Below are 23,504 nucleotides of genomic sequence, written 5' to 3' on the forward strand. Positions count from 1 at the left end.
TCCAATCCTACAAGAGTTCTGTCTGCAGAAACACCAGAACTGAGATGTCAGGAAATAAAGGACAGACAACAGCAGAAATAACATTTTTGTAGGTTTAGTGTTTGCAATTTGTTTTACAGCTTATAATGAAATACTGTTAGAGATAGTCTACATTCATATGTTTCAGCCAAAATACAGTTTTAAAATCGTAAGGCACTTTAAGATGTCCTAAAACAAATGCTTATATAAAAATTCAACAAGAGAGCTGGATGAGAACCCTTTCTTACCCTTAGTGTTCTGGTCAGTAAATGATCAAGTCTCTAGTCAGGCAAGCAAGTGAAATAATCAATAGAAAGGTTTCCAAGACAGAGTTACTGCTGTATTAGTGTGCACTCTGGAGTAGTGTATTTGAAGTGTCTTCAGTTGGGGAGGGAGGGCATGGTGTGAATAAGATGCATTAAATAGTTCTTTGAACTGGGTAACAAAGATGCATTGCAAGGATTAAGTTTCATTACTTTCACTGGATTAAATTCCTTCCATTCATTATTGCCAACAAGAGTAAGGAACAAAAAGGAGTTGGCTCTCCCTTCCCTGCCCCCCAGTCCCATTATAATTCAACACAAGATTTCAAAGACTTAAAATGACCAGGACAGAAGCCCAAGAAAAACTGCATCTGGCCACTTCAGAGTATGTTTAAATATTCATTACTGACTTCCTCAGGTCTCACCTCTTATTAAAGAAAGAGAAACATAAAAGAATTGGCAACTGTCTAAGTTGCTTCCCATCAAATTGATATTTTGCTTCTTTTTAACATGACCCCACTGTTCCCATCAAGTACCTGCATTCAGAGACACACCAGCAGCTCTCCCTGGCAGAGGCTTGGTGGGGCAGTGGATGAATGCAGGCAGGGCCCCAGGCCCCACATGGAAGAGGGAATGAGCAACTTTGCTTTACACACTCGTGTCACAGCTTAAGAACAGCTTCAAAAGCTGCTCATGCTGGGCTGCTGCAGCAACAAGGGGACTGATACCAAAACACTGACTGAAGACTTCACTTGAAGATGCATCTTCAGGAGCTGAAATCTGCTAAAAACTGACAGAAAACAAACAGACAGTGGCAAAAACACTGCCTACTTCTCAAGGCCCCTGAAAAGGGGATGGTAGAAACTAGTGCCTATCATCCACCTGCGTATTTTCAAGTTGTGTCTCACCTACTTTATTGCCCAGTACATTTTCAAGTCTTTGGGGGTGAACAATTGCTGCAAAACAACTCACAGGGACTCAATGTGTTAGGCACTACAATATATATCCGCATCCCTAGTCTTCTCAAAACTACCTCAGAAAGAAAAAAACTCAAACCCAGCCAACCAACAAACCAACCAACCAACCATTTGTTTTCCATACAAGTTCTTGATTGTTTTAAGTTCTGACTTATTTGAATTGCACTTTAAAGCCCAGCAGCAAAAAGAAAACTTGGTAGCTATATTCAGGAATATATATGTATATATATATATAAAAATTTTAAGACACATTTTATCAAGTCTAAAAATGCATAGATATCAACTGCATAAGCTGTCAAGTTTTGACCTGGCTACAGTGAAGAATCTGTTAAAAAAAAAGGATTACCCTAATAGACCATATAATATTTGGACAGAAGTGGGATGCCTCTTCAGTTAGGAAAGACACTAAGTTAAGGATCAAGCTAAATTAGAACCAGCCACCACTGGTCTGAACTCATCACACACAGGTGCTACTGTGCAAGCAGGAACTCTGATGAAATCTAGCTTTGTGAAGTGAAAAAAAAATATGACTTCAAGGCAGCTGCTGCTAAAGACAAGAAAGGAAGGTGGTACCTCATGGCCCTGAGCTCAAAAGATCTTGAGATCTCAACTTGTGTGGCTCACTTTGCTGGCAGGAGAGTCAAGCTCTAGATCACTCAGTTGACTGCTACGGTTATACCAGCAGGCAAGTTAAAACTGTGGCTCTGGAATCATCTTACTGTCATCAGCATTGCCGTGCCTACGTTCACTTGGGACAGCAAGAAGCATCTGAAAGAGAAGATGAACAAAGCAGGCCACTCACTGGTTGCATTTTCACTAACAGCATGCAGTTGGTTTCTCTCAAAACCTGTAGGTTCTTCTTCCCAAGCAAACCTCACAGAATCTGCTAAAGTGACATCCAGTTGCTTGGCACATACACCTCATTGTGTCTTAAAAATATACTTAAAAAATTATTTGGAAAGGCATAGAGCACATGCAATTAATTCCTTGTGGATCAATGCACACAGGGAATCACATGTGTGTGTGGGAACTAAGTTGCAATGATTAACAGTGGACAGGGTACTATTTTACTATCAGATAATTTCAAATTCCAGTTCTTTCCAAGGGAAACTGGGGAAATAAAGAGTTCTGTCAAGGAAATGCAAGAAATTCAACTTGCTCACCAAGACAGACTGGAACATACAAAGTTTCACAGACCATGTTCTTCAGGTCACATGAAAGCAAAAATTGTAGTCTAATAAAAAAAAAAAAATCACTAAAGCTAGTTATAAAGAGCAGAATTATCAAAGTGCTTTAATACATAAAGTGTCAAACATAATTAAACAGGACCATTAACACAGAGCTGCCATAAGATGTTCAAATAGGTATATGTGTTTTCTGAATGCAGGAGAGAAGCACAGGTTTTTAAATTACCCTGTAGGGCCAAAGTGGGTTAAGAAAGTTTTTCTTGTTCATTTCAGCTTCTTAACATGATGGTTTTGCTCTGTTCATGCACTCAAAGGCACAGTTGGATTTGCTCTATCAGAAACTGCATCAAAAGGACTGTCTACCATGAAATATTAATAAAGGGGCAGCTCCCACTGAGTGAAGCACACAACAGCCTCATAAAGTAGATTTATAGATAGCTGTCAATTTGTAATATTAATTTTATAAGATATTTCTTGATGCTTAAAAATTCTGAGCTATTTTCTGCAGCTTTCTCTTAAACATAGTTTAAGATAACTGAGTATATTATTTGAACCATCAACAGACTGCCAAAGCTACTGCCACGAGAGGAAATGCAAACAAATAAGGAAGACATTTCAAAAGCACCTTGTGCAAGAAGCTCAGATAACATGCCTTTGCCTCCCTACCAGCTCTTCCTCTTCTGTTAGGAATCAGGAAAAAAAGACATTCTCCACAGCACTTCTCTGGGTATTTCAATTCACTGAGCTGCTATGTACCTTAGGCCCATGGCCTTAAAGATGGAAAGTAACTCTACCAAGCAGAGCAGAGCAAACTGCACTGGGGAAATGTGGCTGTTTATAAACCAAAAATGTCAGTCAAGACCTTTCCTACATTCACAGCTATAAAAGCAGATTTGCTCCAGTAAGCTGAGACTCAAAAGTGTGATACAGAGCATCACATCTGGTCCCTTGCACAGGTCACAAGTCTGAAGTAATACCAATTATAACAGAACAACTTGTCTGTTTTCTGAAGGCACCAGAAAGACAGCAACACTTCAGGTGTAATGGGAAGAGGAAGGAGGAGGAAAAATTACAAATATTGTTAGAAGGAGACACTAAGAGCAGCACAGTATAACAAGGGAGAAAAAAAGTGGCTCAGTTCTATGATGACTATAACATCTGTAACAGTACAGAAACCCTACACCTCTAGGCAAAGGAAGAGTAACCAGAGTTTGGAAAAATCTAGTCCTGAATAAAAAAAATTTCAACTTTCATTTTCAGTGGATGGGTGTAAAATCTGTAACTGAGATCAAAGGAGACAGAAAGGAATCAAACTGCTATATAAAACACTGGGGTCCATACATACTCACATGGCATCATTAGCCTGTTTCTAATTTACCACAGTGTTAAAGGATCTGGACAGTCTCCTTTGCTCTGCAGGATGACTGAAGTCCAGTCAAGTTTCATATATTAAAATCCTTCTGAATCCGCCAGTGAGAACAAATCCCTCTCCCAGCCCATCTGAGGCAGGGGGGTGCCTCCCAGCCAGGAGACATTTCTAACAACCCCAGGCAACCTACAGGCAGCATGCTACTGAGTTAGATCTCCTAAGCAGCACTGCACCAAGCAAGTCCAGGCTTGCTAAGATGTTCTGTCCCTGCATGGACTTGAGGACAATTTCTCATGAGCCCTTCAGACTGGTAGCTCATGCTTCACCATTCCATTATTGCTTTTCAAATCCATTTTCCTTCCTGTCTTCCCCTGTGGCTGCCCGTTATCCCAGAAGGACTTTCTGCATCCTGTGCGCGGCGACGCTGGCCTCATCCTCAGAGTCAGACTCGCTCTGGGAAGTGGAGCTCTGGGAGGCAGAGCTGAAGGGAGAGGAGCACTCTGGGGAGCACAGGTAGTGCATCAGCGGGAGCCGATACTTCCCACAGAAGTCAACGAACTTGATCTGTCTGACGCAGCTGTCAAAGTACACACCTGTGAGGGAGAGGGAAGAGAAAAGCGTGAGACTCTGTGCCCAGGGACCTGCCAGCTCCGCAGGGCTCTTGTGCCTGGAGCATATGCCTTCAATTAGGATTTCACTGGCACTGCTCTGCACTATATGTAGGAGCACAAGGGATACTGGTGGAAGGGAACAGACCAGGATATCTCTGAAAATGTGAAATTTCTTTTCAGAGTAAAAAATTTCTGTAAAACTGTATTTGGTAGGTGACTCAGAACAGCACACTCTTCACATAAAGACACAGGGCAGTTACTTCCAAATAACACAGCAATTTCTTCTAACCATTAGGGAGGAAACTCAGGCTGGGAATTTGCAAACTTCTGAAAAGTCAAATGAATTAATGCACTCCATTTTCAAACTTGTAAAACCTCTTCTACCAGCTAGTAAAAACACATTCACAAATAGACCTTCACAGCTCTACTTTTCTTCTGCTTGAGTGAAGCCACCATGCTGAGCTTGGATGCTACTTTCCATGGCAACAGTCTTGCTGTAACACACAATTATGTTCTCTTCCTGTCACAGCAAGTGATTTTAGACTCTGACATTTTCAGAAGTTTCCAGCAGTGTTTAAAGTCCTAGCTGGTCAGGAGAAAACTTTTCTCCTGCAGTGCTGGAGCAGTGCTGCAGTACTGTGCAAGTTCATACGGCATAGTGAAAAAGCACAAAAGCACTGTTATCCAAGCTGTGCAGAACTCTTAAAAAAAGAAACTTTTCTTTCCCTCCCAATATAAGTCCCAGCCCTTCCATCTTTGCTTATGGAGCATGCTTTGATATTGTCATGTAAGAAGATAACAGCTTGCATTATGACTGCAGGGTAGATACTAATTAATTATGTTTTTCCCCTTAGTCTTCCAAATGCTAAATATGCAGATCATTTACTCTGGTTAAAGACTAAGCATTGAGCCAGATTAAGCCCAAGCATTCCAGGCTGTTTTAACAAGCCCTCTCCTTCCAAGAACTGCAGGCTAGTGGTCCCAAGCTAGAGCTAAACGAGTTGCTGTTGGTAACTGCTAAGCACTAGAGCCACTCTCCTCTTTTCCATCCAGAAATGATGTTCACCGTTCAGCAAGAGTGTGTGCAAAAGTTCTGCTGTCCATCACATGCTCTGAGCTATTTCAGGGCAAGTGGATCGGAAACTTCTGATCATAAAACCACAGTGGAGTGCTGGGATGAGCTACAAAGACTCTGACAGAAGTGCTGTCTTACATTCCCATGCAAATACAGTAAACTAGCACTGCAACTCTGAATACTGCTCCTAAATGAACAAAGCTCCTTAAAGCCAAGTTTCCAGGAGACCTGGAGCCAGGGAAATAAAGCCAGAATGTGGCTGCAGTGAGTAATACTTTGAACCTGAGTGAGCTTATAAAGTCACAGCAAGTCAGAGGGAAAGGCAACCATAAGCTAAGAGCAGGAAGCAGAGCTGTAAAGGTGAACTTACCCCCACATTTAGGATTAGGGCAGTTGCTGGCCAAGCTCAGGTACCAAACAAGACTCTCTGGGAGATCGCTGGGAGTGTAGGGGATGTTGCGAGTTTTAATCGTGCGTCCAGCCAGCTCCTGAAGGCTCGGGGGATTGTAGGTCAGGTCACGCACAAAGCGCACCACCAGCGGGTTCCCACGCAAGCTCAGCTCGTCGAGGTGAACCAGGTTAAGGATCTCTCGGGGAAGGTAAGTCAGCAGGTTATTGTGCAGGCTAAGGGAACGCAGGGAATGCAGTCTAAGGATGAAGATGGATACTCCGTCAGGATGTGCAAGCAAAATTGCCCCACAGCTCCATTAAGCAGACCTAATTACTCTCCCAGCTCCCACCAATTTCTTTTTATTTGGCTTTTCCCCCTTTTAAAACATAAATTCATGCTACAAGAGCTGTTCTTCCTCCAGTACACACAATACATTAGAAAACTCAGCTCAGTACCAGAATACCTGCTAAAGAAACACAGTCTTAAACATGCTGTTATCCCTCTCAGTATTCCCCACACACACCCCCCAAAAAAGGTAGAACAAAAGTGTACAAACGGAGTGTACACTTTCAGGGGACATAACGTTTCCTTGTACCCAGCACATGCATCAAGAACAGTCCCATGCAGTGCTCTGAATAAGTCACCTGCTCTGTCTCATGCATTAAAGATGATTGCTGGGAGGGAGCCAGCCCTGGAAAGCCCCATGTTTTCATTGCTTGCGGCTGCACCACCTCATGCTGATACCACCAGATCTGAAGGAGGTCAGGCCAGGCCAGCAGCGGCACAGGGGACAAGCTATTATTTTGCTTTTGGACGAGGCTTTCCCCTCTCAGGAAGCACAAAGCAATGCTCCAGCACAGCATCCAGGGCTGCTCCCAAACTTGTAAAAGTTACAAAACATTGTACTTTAAGAACAATCCCACTACACCATCAAATTCCAACTTGGAGAACTCCAGGCTGCCATTCAATTGTTTTTACAGCTATACATCCCATCTTCATCTCCCATCTTAGGCTACACATACAGAACTGCAGTGTCCTCTTCCCCCCATTATAAACAGATAAAGCAGTAACCTAGCCAGTAGAACTGTGCTATAGGATTTACACAAACACTCTGAGGTAAGGAATGCCAAGGGAACACAGGGGGTGGTACAAGACAAAAGTACACACAAAAAGGTTTGGGTGAAAGGCAAAACCCACCCAGCATTCATTACTAATACAACAGTTCCATTCTTACTTCTTAAGGTAGCAATTTATCTTTTCTGAGTTGCCCAGGTACTTTTCAGGGTCCTCTAAGCAAATCTGTCAGTTCACTGTAAGGTGCAATCTCGGTGATGGTTTTTTAACATTACCCTTTCATTGAGTTTTTCAGATCATATATTCATGGTCTGCCTGCAGTGCACCATGCCAAGGATGTTCTTTTTCAAAGCCAGTCACATTAACAAACTGAAGGACAAATAGGTCCTCCCAGGTACTTTTATCTACATGCACAGAAGTAAAAGTTCAAAGAGTTAATTACAGCTGGTGGCTGATGACAGTAAATACTCACTGTGCCAGCTGAGGTGGAATGCTCTGGATCTTGTTGTCACACAGAACTAGATACCTCAGAGAAGGCAGTTTTGCTAATTCAGGTGGAATTGCCGTAATGAAATTCCCTCCAAGGTATAGAAACTCTAAGCTGAAAAACAGAAGAGAAAAGAGTGCATTATTTCATTAATTTCAAGTTTCTTCTAACATCTGGGTTTTCACAGCTACTGCATTTCTTAAAGGAAACTGACAGCATTATTTTATTAATTTCAAGTTTCTTCTAACACCTGGGTTTTCACTGCATTTCTTAAAGGAAACTGACAGATGACTACCTATGAGATAATTTGCTGAGAGCAGGAAAAAAAGCTGAGTTGCACATCATAATTACAACAAAGCTGCTGTTTCACAATAGACAATGTTGAGATTTTTACCTCCAGACTCCTGCAGTCACTATTAAACCTGCAGGTAGGCACCAGACAACTGTGTATTCCTACACCAACCCCTTATGCAAAGCTCCTGCTCCTATTTCCAAGGATGTGCAGCCTGCAAACACAGGGTCTGCAGCACCTCCACAGATCCTGTGGCAGCCAGCGGGAGCTCTCAGTTCCAGCAGGAGTGAAGCACGAGCGCAGTGTCTCTCCCTGGAAATCCTGGCCCTGCACCATCACTATCTGCTCTTTGTGGAATCATCTGACTCCACAGTGACTAACTGGAACCATTAGTGAGAGGCAGCCAGTCCCCCTTTGATATAATTCACATACCAACACCACAGCTGCAACAACAGCACACAACAGCACACAAGTGCACCTAAGTCACACAAGAACAAGCACGCCATTTCTCAGAGAGATTGATTTCACTACTCTGAAGTCATTAAGCCCAAACCAGAAACCATAGCTGGGCTTCACTGCAGTTTGGGCCCAAATAAAAGAATCACTGGATGTCCTGTGAAAACTCAGTGGATGGAACACAGGAACAGAGAGAGGCACTAGATCCCTTCTGCCAGGAGTGGCCAGTATGTGCTGTGCATCTCTGCCCTTCTAGGAAGAAAAATTGGCAAGCATTTATCTTTGACATAATAGCTTAAAGTTCCAATTCCACAGACTCAAATAGCTTTCTTTCCCTGTTCTCAGATGTCATCTGAAAGAGGAGCAAAGGCAGGCTCAGTTTGGATACATCTTGCTAACCACAGTCCAGTCAAGATTTTTTCCCATGTTTGAAAAGGGTGGATTCTACAGTCCTGGTTCAGTACCTCCAGTACACACTCAGGCTGCCTAACTACAAAGCACCTTGGCTTTCTCTGATGCAGCAAGCATTGCCCACAGGCCAGGGAAAGTGAACTCATCCAGGCTCCATCAGCTTGTCTTTAAGTATAGGTTATAACTTCCTTGGAGTAGGAGACACCTTCATCTCACCCCAGCAAGTGAGAAATGCTATGGATACAACTGGCACAGAAACACAGGAACAGAACATCCAAAGGTCATGGTGGTCCACCCAGACAAGGTCTGAGCCCTGAAACTCTGTGCCACAGCATATGTGGAATGCAGAGAAGCTCCCCCATGAGACTTCCCCGGGAATGGAGCAGGAGAACAGCAGAGTGAGTCTATTTCACTCAGTTCTTGCAAGAAACTTGAACCCCAGAGATCCAATGACAGCATCTGCTTGGGCTGCAGAGGCCACTACTGCAGCACAAATGCACTTGCCTAACAGCAAGGACAGAATGACAGACCTTTGCAACACACCACGAGATGCTCCCAGGGTTCAGCTTTCTCTGGATTCCCTTATATTCTTCAAGTGTGTCAAAGGCAAGCTAAATAATAGAAATTGGACAAAGGGGGCAGAAAATGAAGCCTTAAACTGAATTTGATTATATGGAAGGCAGTAACTACAGACCAAGTGGGACAGCACATTTGGAGGTTACTCTGCAGGTGCAAGAAAGTGCACAGTGAAAAACCACACCAATTGCCACTGCTTCAAAGTAACCTTAACATCTCTTCTACTCTGACAACCTGTATATTGAGAAGTGGGGGTAGGAGGAAGGCTGCTGTGCAGAGACCATGTCAAGGAGAGATTATTTTAAATTAACTTTTGATCCCCTAACAAAGCCCTGAGTTTTAACCAAAATTCCTCCTTCAAACCTCCATTACTTCCTGAGGTGGATTTAGGCTGCTTGGCTCTCATTAGGGACTTAACTGCTGAGTATACAATTCCATATAATTCCTAACTCCGTAACATTGCTGGAGTCCACACCAAAAGCTGTTGGGCAAGGGAATTCTAGCAATGTGGATTTCAATATTTAAACAAGGTTTAGATGTGTACAAGTTTGCACTTCCTAGGAAAAGTGAATAATTAACTCCTCATCCTTTGTGTTTCAGGACACTAATGCCTGTAAAGTGACATGGCATAAAAAAATGTAGGCACCTCCTACCAGGAAAGGAGAAGACGGCACAAGTTATACAGTAAAAATGTTTTAGGAATTCATTTCAAGGTACAAGATGCATGTTTCAAGATCAGCCTACTGTACAAACAAAGTGTGCAAAAACACTTCCTACTAACTTCTTACAGCTTCAAATCTGTTCTTTGTAAAGTCTGTAATGAGAACACTCAGTGATACCAGGAAGGATATAAAGACCTAACATCAGAATACAAACCGTCTCTAACTAAAAACCCACTAAATAAGGCAACTCCTCCACTGGCAGCAAAATGCTTCTTAAAAAATGTTTTCTTTTTACTCATCTTCTGAATCACCTGCTTGGGGTCAGTTGTCACGGGGCCCGTCAGTTGTCTCACGGGGCCCAGTCCGGTACAGCAAATTCAGAATTTCCACATCAACTTACGGTATTAATTAGATGATTAATTTATTAAAAAAAACACAGGGAGGAGGTTTTGAAACTGCAAAGAAACTTATTTTAAACATGGGAAAGATATTCTTATAGCATTCCACTGAAACACTGCTCAGCGGGAAAACAATATCCGTAATTCCCATCCCTGTAAGTACAATTTGCTAGGAAGAAGGATCTAGGCTGATGAAGGTGAAGGAATCAACAACAGCCATTTCTGCATCAAACTGAAGTGTCAAGAATTGCCTGAGCAAAGCTAATCATGACACAGGAAAGGATTTTCAAGAGGCATGACCCTTTTATCAAGAGCACTCACCACAGCACTGGGATGCAGTTTGTTCCCAGCTCATCTGCTCCTGGCCTAATATTCATGTCACACTCATCCTAAGCCTGTATCTGGAGGCAAAGGTGATGCTGGCTCTCGAGTTGTCCTGCTCAGGGCAGGGCAATTTGCTGCTCAGTAAGACAAGCAAAAGCACTGCTCAGCTCTGCCTTCTTCATACAAGAGCCTGCAGTAAGACAATCCACGATGTTCAGCCCAGGTTTTTCATGAGGACCACAGCAGGGGTGCACTGAGCTAGGTGAATGCTTCTAACTAACCTTTCACACTTAGACCTAGTCCTTCTGACAATCATTAATCTGTACAGTCATTTTGATCGATCAGCTAAGGTCTTGTGAACTGCTGTGTACACAGAGGTGGAACTGGATTTTTTTCTGCACTTTCAAAAGTTCAGAACCCTCAAAAAGCCAGAGATCAATTACCATCAAACAAACATAAGCTCAGTTCCAATTTTTGAAGCTAGAATGAGTGATTTACTTCCAACCTGCCATAGTTTCATGATGAAACTCATCTGAATGAGTTTCAAGAGGGGACAAACACTAACAAAATCAATCTCAACAGAATCTGAAAAAAACCCCAACAACCATGTGACAGAGTTACTAATGAGTGTTGACACTTTCTCTCCTGCCTTTTAGCAATGTTGACAAATACACTAATAAAAGGCCAGAGTCCCTTTCAGCCTCACACCCAGCAGCCCCCTGCTCAGCACAACCAGTCCTAATTGCTGCCACGCACAGCCAGCACGCTGAGTCCATCATGTGGTGCTCATCTCTAGCAGCGTATTTCACACCACTGGGCTGTAGGGTGGCAATGAAAATACTTTTACCTACTAGGAAATGAGTGGAGAAATGCTCAAACATCTATGATCAATTCACGGGGTGGCAGCAAAAAAGAGACTGTACCTTCTCACTTGAGTATGTCCTTGATATTTTCAGGTCATCATATAGCACAAATCAAGTCCAAAAGCCCCCAAACATTCCGTAAATAAGAACAGCCACTCTGAGGACTAGAGGTATTTTTTTTGCCCTATCAATTACCACAGCACTCCCATAGTCATATTTCAAGGGGATAATGTCTTCAGGCATAAGAGATACTCAAATTTTCAATCCACCCTGTTTCCCTACAGATGCTTCTTAGGACAAAATTTAACAGCTGACATCAAACAGATGCATCTAAATAGGTAATATAAAAAAAAACCCAAACCAACAATGGTGCCTGAAATAGCTCCAGGTCTTTTTAAGATAAACTTTTTAGCAAGAAATTTCCAGGGCAGTTTTGAGGCTCATGCAAGGGAGGAATTTCAAAGCAGCCCACAACACACTCCTGTTAACCCTGTTCTACGATTTGCTAATTCCTGAGAGAACTGCATAGCCTTTGCTGACACGCAAATTTAAGATCAAACGGATGTCTGAACACTATTTGCAAAACGTTTGAAGAGGGGAAGAAGAAGGGAGACAGCAAGCAGATTTCCTAATGCTGTTTCTTTATCAAAGCTCTGCTTGCCCTTTTTCCCACACTAACAGCCATCCTTTAAGCGTATGCTTGTCTAACATGCTTAATGCTACCCACGAATGAAAGCAAACGCTCTGGTTTTCTATGCATCTAAGCCTTTACACAAACCTTGCATGAATCCAGTTAGGCATTTGAGGGCTTTGATCCCAGCCCTCGCACAGCCAGGCTTTATTAGAGGAATACCAGCAAGAAGGAAAGGAACGTGCACAGGTCTTTTCCAAGCTCTGCCTGCTCCCGGTGCTCTACAGAGCATGAGAGTATTCACCAGAAGAGAATGACTAAACTCAAAATTCCCATGGGAGATTTGAAGTATCAGCTGCATTTCGCTAAGCCTTTGAGAATTATTCATTTTACAGGACACTTGCAGGACATTTCCCCAGGCCTGCATGCTGATCAGGGTAAATCTTGCACCCTTTAAGCCAAAACTCACAGCTGCACCGTTAAGATCAGAGCCGTGTTTGACCAGATTTGCCCTACAAATTTTGTGCCAGGATGGGCACAAGTAGATGGCCACATTTCTAACTCACCAGCTGTAATACACCTTGCCCCATAGTGCGTCCCCAGTTGGCTCAGCAGAGAGAGGATATGCAGAACCAATGTGCAATGGGATCTCACTGCAGATCACAGTTCAGGAGCTGCTGAGGGCTGTGAATTGAGTCTGAGAGAGAGTGACTGACCATAACATCTCCCACTGAAAACACAGCAAGGTCAGCAGGGAGAACTACAGAGAAGATAACACTTGTGTCTGCCTATGCTAAGCTTGTATTTTATCTGGCAACGAACAGGAAAGCAATGCAAAGACGGCCACTCTCACATGTCTGGTGCATTCCTCACTCTAAATTCACAGCAAGAACCAACACTCAGGTCTTGCACTGTACTGACACACCAGCTGACAGTAACTGGGGATGCTGGGCATACAGAAGGACCTGGCATGGCCTCAACATGATCAAGAAAAAGCCCTCAGCAGGGTCAACACCTGTATTTCTCAGACACACATGAGGCTATTGCTGGTCACACTCAATGCTCTCAATGATGAAAGAGCACTGAATTTTCCTAATGGAAAACATGAAGCAGAGGTTATTCATCCCTGGTGCCAGCTTGCTAGGATCAGCATCGTCCTACTGCCATCACCAGAGCAACCATGATCATACACTTATGAAGCCATGCAAAGGAAGCTTCAAGCATATTGGTGGTCCTTGCACAACAGCCTAGGAGATAACCAATAATCAGGAACACAGCACTCACTTTCCATGGAGGATCTTGCACTGCACACAAAACATTTGTGTGGGCAAGGATGGGGAAGATGGCTGAAGCCAGAAGGAGCAGGACATGACAGCAGCAGGACTGGCTGTGGTTCTTACCACCAAGTTCATTAACTTGCCAAGACATCAGGAACATGCCAGGGAACTTTGTGCACGTCTGACCCAAATACAGCTTGTGTGAAGTGGTGGATTTATGATCTTCCTGTGTGTAATAACACATGGCACACACTTCCTGTTCCAGGACCTTCACATTTGTAGTCACCAGTATGTGCCTTCTCCTTTGGCAGCTCAGACCCATCAGCTTTTTATACTTTCAACTTTACCACATACACAGACTCTTTACCTGCTATATTCCTGGCCTTCACTAAAACTGACATGCTGTCCCTTCAAAAACTAAAACAGGAAACTATGGGGTGCAGTTATCAAGAGTATTTAAAAAAAACCCAACTCATCACAGCTTAGACATTCCTTGAAAATCCAATAATCATTTCTAGATTTCTGCAACTCCAGTCTGCTCTATAATCAGTGACAGGAGCAAATGGGAAGCTCCCAGGGTCACAGTAAGAGGAGAACTGCTGGTCTCAGGAACTCCAGTAGCAGCAGGAGGAACTTGATCAGTAAGAGGGCTGCCCTGTGGTCTCAGAGCCCCTAAGATAAAAGAAAAAATGTCTTTTTTTGAGATAAAAAGAAATTTTTTGCACATGGAAAAGGGGTCAAGGTCTTGGCTTGTCAGCAACAGCAAGACTGGCATTTGCAGATTGAGCTGTGAGGTTAATAGAAGCCACAACACCAGGTCCCACCTCCAACTTGTAGAGCTCAGAAACTAACAGAGGTCTCCATGTTGCTGTGCTGTAACAGCTGGCTCTGCTCTGTCCTTGCCCAGGCTCATTTTACCCACCTCCACAACAAGCACGCTCACACTGAGGACACCTCTCTTGTCAGCAGCTAGGAGCAGAGTCTGGCAGCAGTTTCTCTCCAGAATGTACTTTCTATGTTTTTGGGAAGGGTCACTGGTTATCTGAGTTCCAATGAATAGATTCAGGAGTCCCTCTGGAGGAACAATACACTATAAAGTGTTGTTTTCTCCCAGCATTAGCAAAGCTGTGTGCAGCTCCCTATCATTACTTAAACAGACCCAGATACAGAAGTCACTGATGCCAGAGTTCTAAAGAAGCTGACAATCCTGGTGGGGCACAGATTTGCTATCTTGAGCTAAAGTTCAATTATATTATGTTGACATGTTAGCAGAAGTTCAATGAGGTAGCAGTGGTGACGTGGGCAGCAGACAGAAGCTGTGTCTATGTGTAACTTTTCCACCTGACACGTCACTTTGCAATGATGAACAAACAGTTCAACAGCTTTGTCTGCATTTGCTCTCTCTGAATTCTCCTTCTGGGGGTTCCAGCATGACCGGTCCAAGAAAAGCTGCAGGACAGGACAAGGAGCCCTGCTTCAGGGCAGGTCAGAGAACAAAGCAGAGTGACAGAGGTGCGGTGTGGAACACGGGTCACAGCCTGCTGGGGCACCATGTGTGGTGCTACACAGCTCAGTACCTTCCTGGGGACATCACAGAAGAAAAGCAGGGCTGAGGTTTGCTTTCTTGGGGAAAAAAAAAAAAGGAAAGAGAAAGAAAAAAACCCACAACCCACAGAGACCATAGAAACAGCAGCAGGGAGCCTCTGACTCAGAGGTGGGAGCAACTATCAGATCCCAACCACATCCTGGATGCTATCAGACACGCTATGTGGATCACCTTCCTCATGCAACTGCCCTCCTCCATTGGCCTCCTCTCCCTTGCCTCATTTCCTTTTTTATCCCTGAAGTATCTGTTCCCAGACAGAAAAAAAGCTGAGCTTCCTTTTCCTCATGACAGCCCCAGCCCAGGATGTATCATAACTCTGCCAAGGATATGGGCATTCTCCATCACTCAAGATGTCTCATAGCATCTCTCAGCCTAGAGAGCTTAACCCAGAATTGCTTCAAATCCTTAACAGGTGCATGCTATACCACCTGGACAAAAGCCACAAACCCAAAAGCCATTGTATTATACTGCAGCAGACAAAACCTTTCCTCAACAGCACTCAAGCAGTTGTGGTACCTCCCACCTACACCCATAGGAGACATCACTCCACACACAAAACATTCTGTGTTTCCACTGGATGCAGCTCCGCTGAGCCATCAGAGTGAATCCTGGTATTTAGGGTCAAGGGTGCTGGAATTTGCCTCAGAGAGGCTGCCTCTGGCAAGCCCCTTGGCAAAGAGCTGGAGCAAACAAAGTTCAGATCCAAAGTCTTAGCAGAGAGCCACAGAGAGGCCAGCCTGAGGCTTGGGAATGCAGAACACACTAGTTGCCTGTGTCACGTAAGCCACAAGAAGCATCCCACTTGCCCAGGAGGACACCAGGCTTCATGAGTGCCCAGCCCAGGCCTATGCAGGCAGCCAATACCCTGTGCTGTGTAAGGCCTGTTCCCACCCCACTAATGTGGCAATTGCTGTGATTCAGCCCCAAGTTTCTGTAGGACAGGCCTGTGGTGGCCGGATACAGCCCCAGAGGCAGATGTACCACCGCACGGAGCACTGCCCGGGGCTCCACGCTTCGGGTCTGTCGGTATCTGTCAGATCTACACGAGCCGATGGGCCGAGAGAAACACCACAAAACCCCATCGAGGACAGCAGGCCCCAGTGGGACTGCAGCTGCATGGGCAGAAAGGCTCCATTGTTTGCACGAGCCACAAACACATCTTTATCCTCCTGAGCAACCCATCGTGCAGCCATGAGCTTGCAGGACACATGGGGTTTATCTCGCTGTCACCCAGAGATGTGCATGAGAGGAAAACCACGGAGAGCCTTCCTCATGCCAACACTCACACCAACCACACCACCACCAGGAGAGTGGCCCTGCAGGGACTGGGCAGTGCCTAGAGTCACCCAGTTTGTGAGCATGGAAGGCCCATTGTCACCTGAAGAATAGACAGGATCGGTTGGGTTGGAAGGGACCACAGCAGGTCATCTGCTCCAACCTCCCTACTCAAGCAGGGTCACCCTAGAGCACACAGCACAGAATTGTGTCCACTGGAACACCTTCAGTGAGGGAGACTTCACAATCACTCCGGGCACTCTGTTCCAGTGGTTGGTCACCCCCCATTAAAGTTCTCCCTCACGCTGAGGAGGCACTTCCTGTGCATCATCATTTTCTGCCCGCTGCCTCTTGTCCTATTGCTTGGCACCACCAAGAACAGCCAGCCTTCATCCTCAATGCCCACCCTTTAGATATTTTTATACATATGCACGTGAATGAGGTAAAGAACGTCCTGGAGCTTTGGTATCTCACCATGATGAAGAGGAAGAGCCACGTTAGCGGCAGCAGTGCTTGGAGACACCTAAGGCTGGAGAGAACTGACCCCCTGAGGGGGAGCGTGGCAGAAAACCCGGCCGGGCTCGCCGAGGCTGTCCCTGTTCCCGCGGGGCCCGTCCCTCACCTTTGGAGCTCCTGGATGTCGGGGGGGATGCCGTGGAGCCGGTTGCCGCCGAGGCTGAGGCTGCGCAGCCCGCGGAGCTGCAGCAGCGCGGGCGGCACCTCGGAGAAGCGGTTCCCGCTGAGGTTGAGGACGCGGAGGGAGCGGGCGAGCGGCGCCTGCTCCAGCCCCTTGGGCAGAGAGCCGGGCCCGCCGAGCCGGTTGTTCTTGGCCAGCAACGTGTGGAGGCACGGCAGGGACAGCAACTCCGTGCCCATCTCCGTCAGCCCCGTCCCGCTCACGTCCAGCACCTCCAGCGCCGGGAACCACTGCGACAGCCCGGCGGGCAGCGGGCCCGACAGCCGCCGCGGCGACAGCACCAGCCGCCGTGCCTCCGCGCTGCGCCGCGCCGACAGCTCCGCCGCCAGCGCCGGCTCGGGCTCGGACTCCGGCTCGGGTTCCGGCTCGGGCTCCGACTCCGGCTCCATCGCCAGCTCCGGTCCCGGCTCCAGCTCGGGGCCCTCCCCGCCAGCCGCCGCCATCCCGCCCGCACCGACCGACGGCCCCGCGCGTCACCCCGCCCCGGCCCGCCCCGGAACCTGCATAGCCCCGCCGCCCCCCCCTCGCGTCATGCTCGATCCCGGGCGCGCCGCCGGCCGAGGCCACAGCGGCCTCAGCGAGGCGAGCGCTCTTATGCAGGTTGCGGGGCACCTGCGGGTGGGCGGCGAAGGGAAAGGGAGCGTTCGGCGGCCCCGGAACGAGCACGGGAGGGCGGCGCGCAGGCGGGGCAGGAGGTGCCTCATGGCGGTGGCTTCCCGGGGGTCGCGGATGCCCCGGCTGCGGCCGCAGTCTGCACCCAGCGGGCCTGGCCTGCCGGGCTGATGCGGGACCGCCGGCTGGAAATGCCCCTTGCTCCCTGCCAAGTGTTTTACTCCAGGCTTGGGGCACCAGAGCTGCTAGGTGTAAAATTAAACCATAGCCTTTCCTGTGCCCCTTTTGGTTATCCTCGGAGCCCGAAGGAGTGGTGCTGCCTCAGCCCTTGTGGCAGCTGGTGGGGGAGCCCGGCCCAGCATCCCTGGTCAGCGGGTTTGTCCAAGGGTTGATCTGCTTTGGTCCTTGCAGAACAGGGAGGTTGGGACTGAGCGATCTTTGAGATCCCTTCCAACCCAAAACATTCTGTGGTTCTGTGAGGTGCTGCCATGGAGCACCGAAAGGGAGGTACTCCCAGAAGTACCTCAGAGCGTGTCCTCGCCTGGATGTGAAAAGACAGCTTTGTCTTGAGCCGGGGCATTGGCAGGAGTTAATCCATAACACACACAGGTCTGCCAGGCGAAGCGGCCTGACACTGGTCACTGATCCAATGGAGCTGACCCCCGTTGTGTCACTGATCCAATGGAGCTGACCCCCGTTGTGTCACTGATCCAATGGAGCTGACCCCTGTTGTGTCACTGATCCACACTGAACTGACGCCCGTTGTGTCACTGATCCAATGGAGCTGACCCCTGTTGTGTCACTGATCCAATGGAGCTGACCCCCGTTGTGTCACTGATCCAATGGAGCTGACCCCTGTTGTACCATACATACGCAAACAGGCAAGTCAGGATCTGTGATTTCAGTTCATTGCTCTTTGAGCGCAGGGTAACATCAGTGTAGTCAGTAATCAGAAGAAGAAGCAGCAGCCATGTGTGATAACAATGAGAAGATTCACAACCCAAGAGAACTTTTGCCTTGGCTTTTTGTCCAGGCTTAAGAAGCAGACTTGCTTCCTTGTGATGACAGAGCGGCCAAAAAGAAGGGAATAGCAATCTCCCACCTACTCAAAACACTTCATGTACACAAAAGTCTCTGTCATCTTAGACTGAAAGAAACACAAAATCACAGTTTGCAGGTACCAGCCAAGAGTTTAAAACTTGTGAAGTAGCAACAATGCTGATTTCAAAGGTGTCCAGAACACTATGGACGGAACCCATAGTCCACTTGTCCTTCCTTTGGTGCTCTTATGAACTCTGGATTTTATCACCACAAATATTTTGACATGACAGCTCCTGTTGCTGAGATGAGGAAGTTGTCAGGGCTATGCCCAGCCTTCAAGAAAGTGTGCCACAGTGCGTAGGAATGAACAGGTCAGTTTCCATTGGACTTGTTTCATTTGTTTTCCAAGAGTCTGTGGATTCACAAGTATAAGCCCTGATGTGAACTCAGAGATAGCTACAGAACAGACACTTCACCAGTATCGTTAACTTCTTATCAACATGATTTTTCCCACTTTACAAACATTGTGCTGTTCCAGGACAGTTTTAGGAGAGTTTACGTAAGCACAGCAGTAAGGTCATCTGGATCTTGCTCTTGTGTTTTGTAGTGCTTTAAGCCTGGCTCTCCTCAAGGTGTGTCCTGTGACATGGTTCAGGAACTGAGTCTTATTATAGATCAGTCTGCTCCTGTCTTCAGAACTCAAGTTAATAAATACCTTACAAATCCAGTTCAGTCTCTTGATCTATGACTTAAATAGCCTATTTCTCAACCTGAAGCTTAACAGCACTGGAGAATTGTGATTAAGGATATGTAACTATAGTGCAGTAATTTAATACTCAGATGTGCACAACTCCATAAACAGGTCAGAGCTTTTCCCAGGCCTCTACAAGCAGCGCGCAACAGAATTTTTGCTTTTCCTCTCTCCCACCTCAAAACCACTTTGCTTCAGTAAATGTGCATGGAACACAAGGCAAAATATTTGTAGTTTCACCTAGCTAAATTTGTGGCTGCTGCTTCCATTCATTTCTTCTTAAAATCCTGAGAAATCCTCACAGTAGAAATTGCAGTAATAAAACAGCCTCACTTTGCAGTTGAGCAGTGAATGGGCAGGGAATGCCACAGAAAAGATTGCATGTACAGCAGCTGGTATGTGCTAAAGAGGCCATTTGGTGTGAAAAATATCATGGAAGAGCCAATGTTTGTGAGTTGTTTGGTTTTCTTTTTTGAACAGTTTTGGAAGGAGCACACCAAGTGGAACAAAGCAAGGCAGCTTTCTCTTCTGTCAGGCCATTATTGCACAGAAGCACTCACAGCAGTGGCATTACACTTCAAGGGGAGATGAACAGTAGGGCATTTCCTCCTGCCATGCAACACCATTGAAGGCTCTTTCACCATTCGGTCACATTTTCAAGGCCTTTAGGTATTGTTTTTACTTGCCTATGGGTTCTTTCCACCTGATTCCCCAGCTGTAAAACAGAAACAGTCACATCTTACATTTGTCCAACACACTGAGATCTGTGTATGAATGTGCAAAGACAGATGATTTTTTTTTTAAAACAAGTTGTGTGGCTTGTGAAAAATAAACCAAACAAGTGTTATTTTTAGAATTTTTTTTCATTTATTTGGCAGTAATATCCAAACCCCCCTGCTTCAAAAAAATTACAAAATCAAGTAAAATAAGTGCACTAAGGAAACCTACAGAATACTGATAAATTTCACACACGTACAGGAGGGAATATAGAGGGAGGAGTGGGACTTTTTTGTTTGTTGCTTAAATTTGGTTTTTTGGGAAAAACAAAACAAAACACCTTCCCTGCCCCTTGTAGTCTGTACAGCAATCATCCCAGAGGGCAATGGCTGAAATTCAGCACTTCCTTCCCCAGCAGCCAGGTCACCCTGCAGGAGTTAGTGACTGACCAGCCTGCGGAAACCTGAGCATTGCTCAGTCTGGGCTGCCCTTCCCCTCTGTGCAGGGAGCCGAGATGTTTTGGTCCTTTTTGAGAGCTGCTGCCCTTAGAACGGGTCCTGCTTTCCACCACGTCCCTTTGTGGGGGCACAAGGAGGAAGAGACTCCACAGGCAGCAGCCCTTTCCAGAGACACTGTTGCTGCACTCCCAGCCTGCTGCCCTAGGCTACCCTGGGATCTGTTGTATGGCTTCTCGGAGAGCTCCGCTTGCCGGAGACCGCAGCCCATCCCTCCGCCTTCAGTGCAAGAGCAAGCTCTGTAAACCTCAGCTGCCAGCACACGTCTGGCGGTCTCCGGCTGCCCCAGCAGCCACCCCCATCCACACGGCTGCACAGCCACAGCGGGCAGGAGGGGACAGAGAACACATCACAGTGCAGCCTACAGAAGCCCTGAGGCCGTGCATTCGCCTTCCCTTCCTGCACGTGCTCTGGTTTTCACAGTTGGGAGATATTCCTGACTGAACAAGATGTTATCCCTGTCCAGGGAAAGCCTTTAAGGCAAGCTGTTGTTTTCTGTAAGGCACTTTAACAACCCAAGCTGGAAGGAAGTGATCTGGGAGACACTAACTACCTTTTAGAACAGGGCTGGAATAAAGCAAAACATTTATTAACAATGTTCCTGTGACTCCAGATCCAGCACATGAAGCCCTTTCACTCATACTCTTGAGAAGGAGCAACTCTGTCTAATGGGTGCTCCTATTTCACCAACCACTTCTTCCAGTGCCACCAGAACACAAACAATGACTCTGTCCCAGTGTAGCATTGTCCACATTACCCTCAGCTCATATGGACTCATTCCTCTCACGTTCACAGGTGACAGCTGCTCAAATCCAGGTCCTCACGAGAAAAAAAAAAACCCAGTCTCCTTCTGTATTTATGATGCCAAAACCTCAATGCCAGGGTACATTATAGCTGTCAATGGAAAAGTGGCACTATGCCAAAGTCAATGGAAATCCTCTGGCTTCACATCAGGAAAACAGCTCAAAGAACAGACAGCCTTTAACACATCTGGCTCATGGGAAAGAGCACAGGAAGGACCAAGCTTTCTTCTTTTCCTATACTTCTAGGTACCAGCTCATTCCTCCTCTCCAAGGAAAGCACTGTGTAAGAAGGGGAAGGTTGGGACTAATGTCCTGCTGATCTTCACTCAAACCAGACATGCTTTTTCAGATGCAAGTGGAATTTTGCTTGAGTGAGCAATAGGGATTGCAAGATACACAGCAACAACTGCTGAAGTTGCTCACAAACAGAAAGACGGAAGTCACAAGCAGTCGATCAGGATACATGCAACTGCTTGGGAAGCACAGCACAGGCATGAAGGGAACGTGGATGTTCAGGTGTGCATGAAGTACATTTGACAACAGCATAAGAAAATCAGCTGGGCTTCAGGCTACAGAGGTGACTATCAACAAAAGAGCATTTCATTTACATCCAGGACCAATGCTCTGAGAAACGTGTGGGATGAAACTGACCCATGAAGGAATGTGAGAGTTGTCAAAGGTGGTCTGATCAATGACATTAAGAAATGTGTCAGTAATGAGGCTTCCAGTCCTGACTCCAAACTCATACCTGGAATCAAATAATGCTGCTGCCTCACCCCAGAGGAAGATGAAAAGCCCAAGATGATGCCAACAGCACAACTAAACAGTTTTCTACATAGTTAAGCTTTTTAAGATACTGTACTAATGGGACTGCCTGGTCCCTCTGTCTCTAGAGTGCTTTGAGCAATTTAGAGAGGCACGAGCAGACTTTAAGCACATGGTCAATGCTAGCTACGAGAGTGAGAGCTAGAGAGCTGCAGTGGCAATCTGTGTCTGGTGAAACTAATTACATCCAACCCTGTCTCTTCTTCCCAGGAGGGACACTGCTATCCCCCAGCTGGGAAATACCCTGTAGTGCAAGGCTCACAATTCGCCTGTGGTGTTTGTGGCAGCTGAGCGCAGTGCAATACAAACTGTGCATGGGCATTACAGCACTGTCAACAACAAAAACCCACATGCTGGGTTTTCTTGAAAGATCTAGAGCTACAAAACATACAAAAGCGAATCACTACCATAGGAAATAAAATAATAAAAAACCCGAAACAAAAAAAAACTGGGGAGTCAGCATGTGAATGTGATAAGAAAAAAATACGATAGCACCTCTAAGGAGGGGGCAGGGAGAGTAAGAGTGAGATGAGGTCAAAAGGAACCATGTTTTGTTGGAGCCCACAATGTACTGGAGGAACTGCTGGGGACAGTCTGGTGGAAAGCAAGGAGGAATGTGCTGGACTCATGCCAGCAGCATGGCACCATGACTCCCAGGTGTCACACCAGGCTGACCAGCTTTGAGGAGCTTGAAGCAAAGGGTAAGGTCCGTGGATAGTGATGCCCTGCAGCACACGTGTTTGGCCACAAAACTGCCAGGCCTGTATTTCTGCAGCCAAGGGTGGTGTTGACAACTGTATTGACTGAAGACCCCCTTTTCTATCCAGCATTGACCTCCATCCTTTCCCCAGATCCAGAGGAACAAGAAATCCCTGTTAGCTCTTGGAGGGAGCAGCTGTCTGCTCTGGGAAAGGGCCCCAGAGGCTGCTCTAAGTCCCTCCCAGCCTTCCAAGGTCCCAGCAATGAAGCTCCCTGAACAGGTGGGCTCTGCTCCCCTTTCCTGGCCCCATTCTTTGTGTATTACAAAACAAATAACCCATCGCTATACATGTAAATATCTGTGACTGGGCAACTGTAGCAGACACTTGTGCATACTGAGATCAGCACTGGAGGACAGGGTGGCAGGTTGGGCCCATCCTCCTGGGCTCCTCCGCTGTGGAGGCCCCTTACATCTCCTTGGTGTTCATTCTCTTGGTCTTCTCAGCCGTCTCCTAGGGAAAGAGAGCATAGAAGTGAAGCTCTGCGCTGACACAGGAATTGTAGCGCTCTGAAGTCTTTGGTCCATCCACAGGCAGTGCAACACTGGCTTGTATCTGAAAG

The 23,504-nt window shown here is 46.4% G+C and overlaps 2 protein-coding genes across 2 annotated transcripts in view; both read right to left on the reverse strand.

The window, feature by feature from the left end:
- Nucleotides 1-77: 77 nt before the first annotated feature.
- LRRC58 (leucine rich repeat containing 58) lies at nucleotides 78-17,387 on the reverse strand. Its single transcript, XM_041463792.1, has 4 exons — nucleotides 16,846-17,387; nucleotides 7,438-7,566; nucleotides 5,871-6,148; nucleotides 78-4,407 (listed from the first exon to the last, which is right to left on the reverse strand). The coding sequence occupies exons 1-4, from the start codon at nucleotides 17,361-17,363 to the stop codon at nucleotides 4,199-4,201; spliced, it is 1,134 nt and encodes a 377-aa protein (XP_041319726.1). The 5' UTR covers nucleotides 17,364-17,387; the 3' UTR covers nucleotides 78-4,198.
- Nucleotides 17,388-20,174: 2,787 nt separating this feature from the next.
- The window catches only part of FSTL1 (follistatin like 1), a 52,359-nt gene continuing 49,029 nt past the window's right edge, over nucleotides 20,175-23,504 (reverse strand). The window contains exon 11 of the mRNA XM_041463982.1: nucleotides 20,175-23,395. Coding sequence (XP_041319916.1) covers nucleotides 23,351-23,395 — 45 coding nt within the window. The 3' untranslated portion in view covers nucleotides 20,175-23,350. The remainder of the gene's footprint in view (nucleotides 23,396-23,504) is intronic.

The sequence above is a fragment of the Pyrgilauda ruficollis genome, unplaced genomic scaffold, assembly GCF_017590135.1.
Source record: "Pyrgilauda ruficollis isolate IOZ18807 unplaced genomic scaffold, ASM1759013v1 scaffold17, whole genome shotgun sequence".
Classification (NCBI taxonomy): domain Eukaryota; kingdom Metazoa; phylum Chordata; class Aves; order Passeriformes; family Passeridae; genus Pyrgilauda; species Pyrgilauda ruficollis.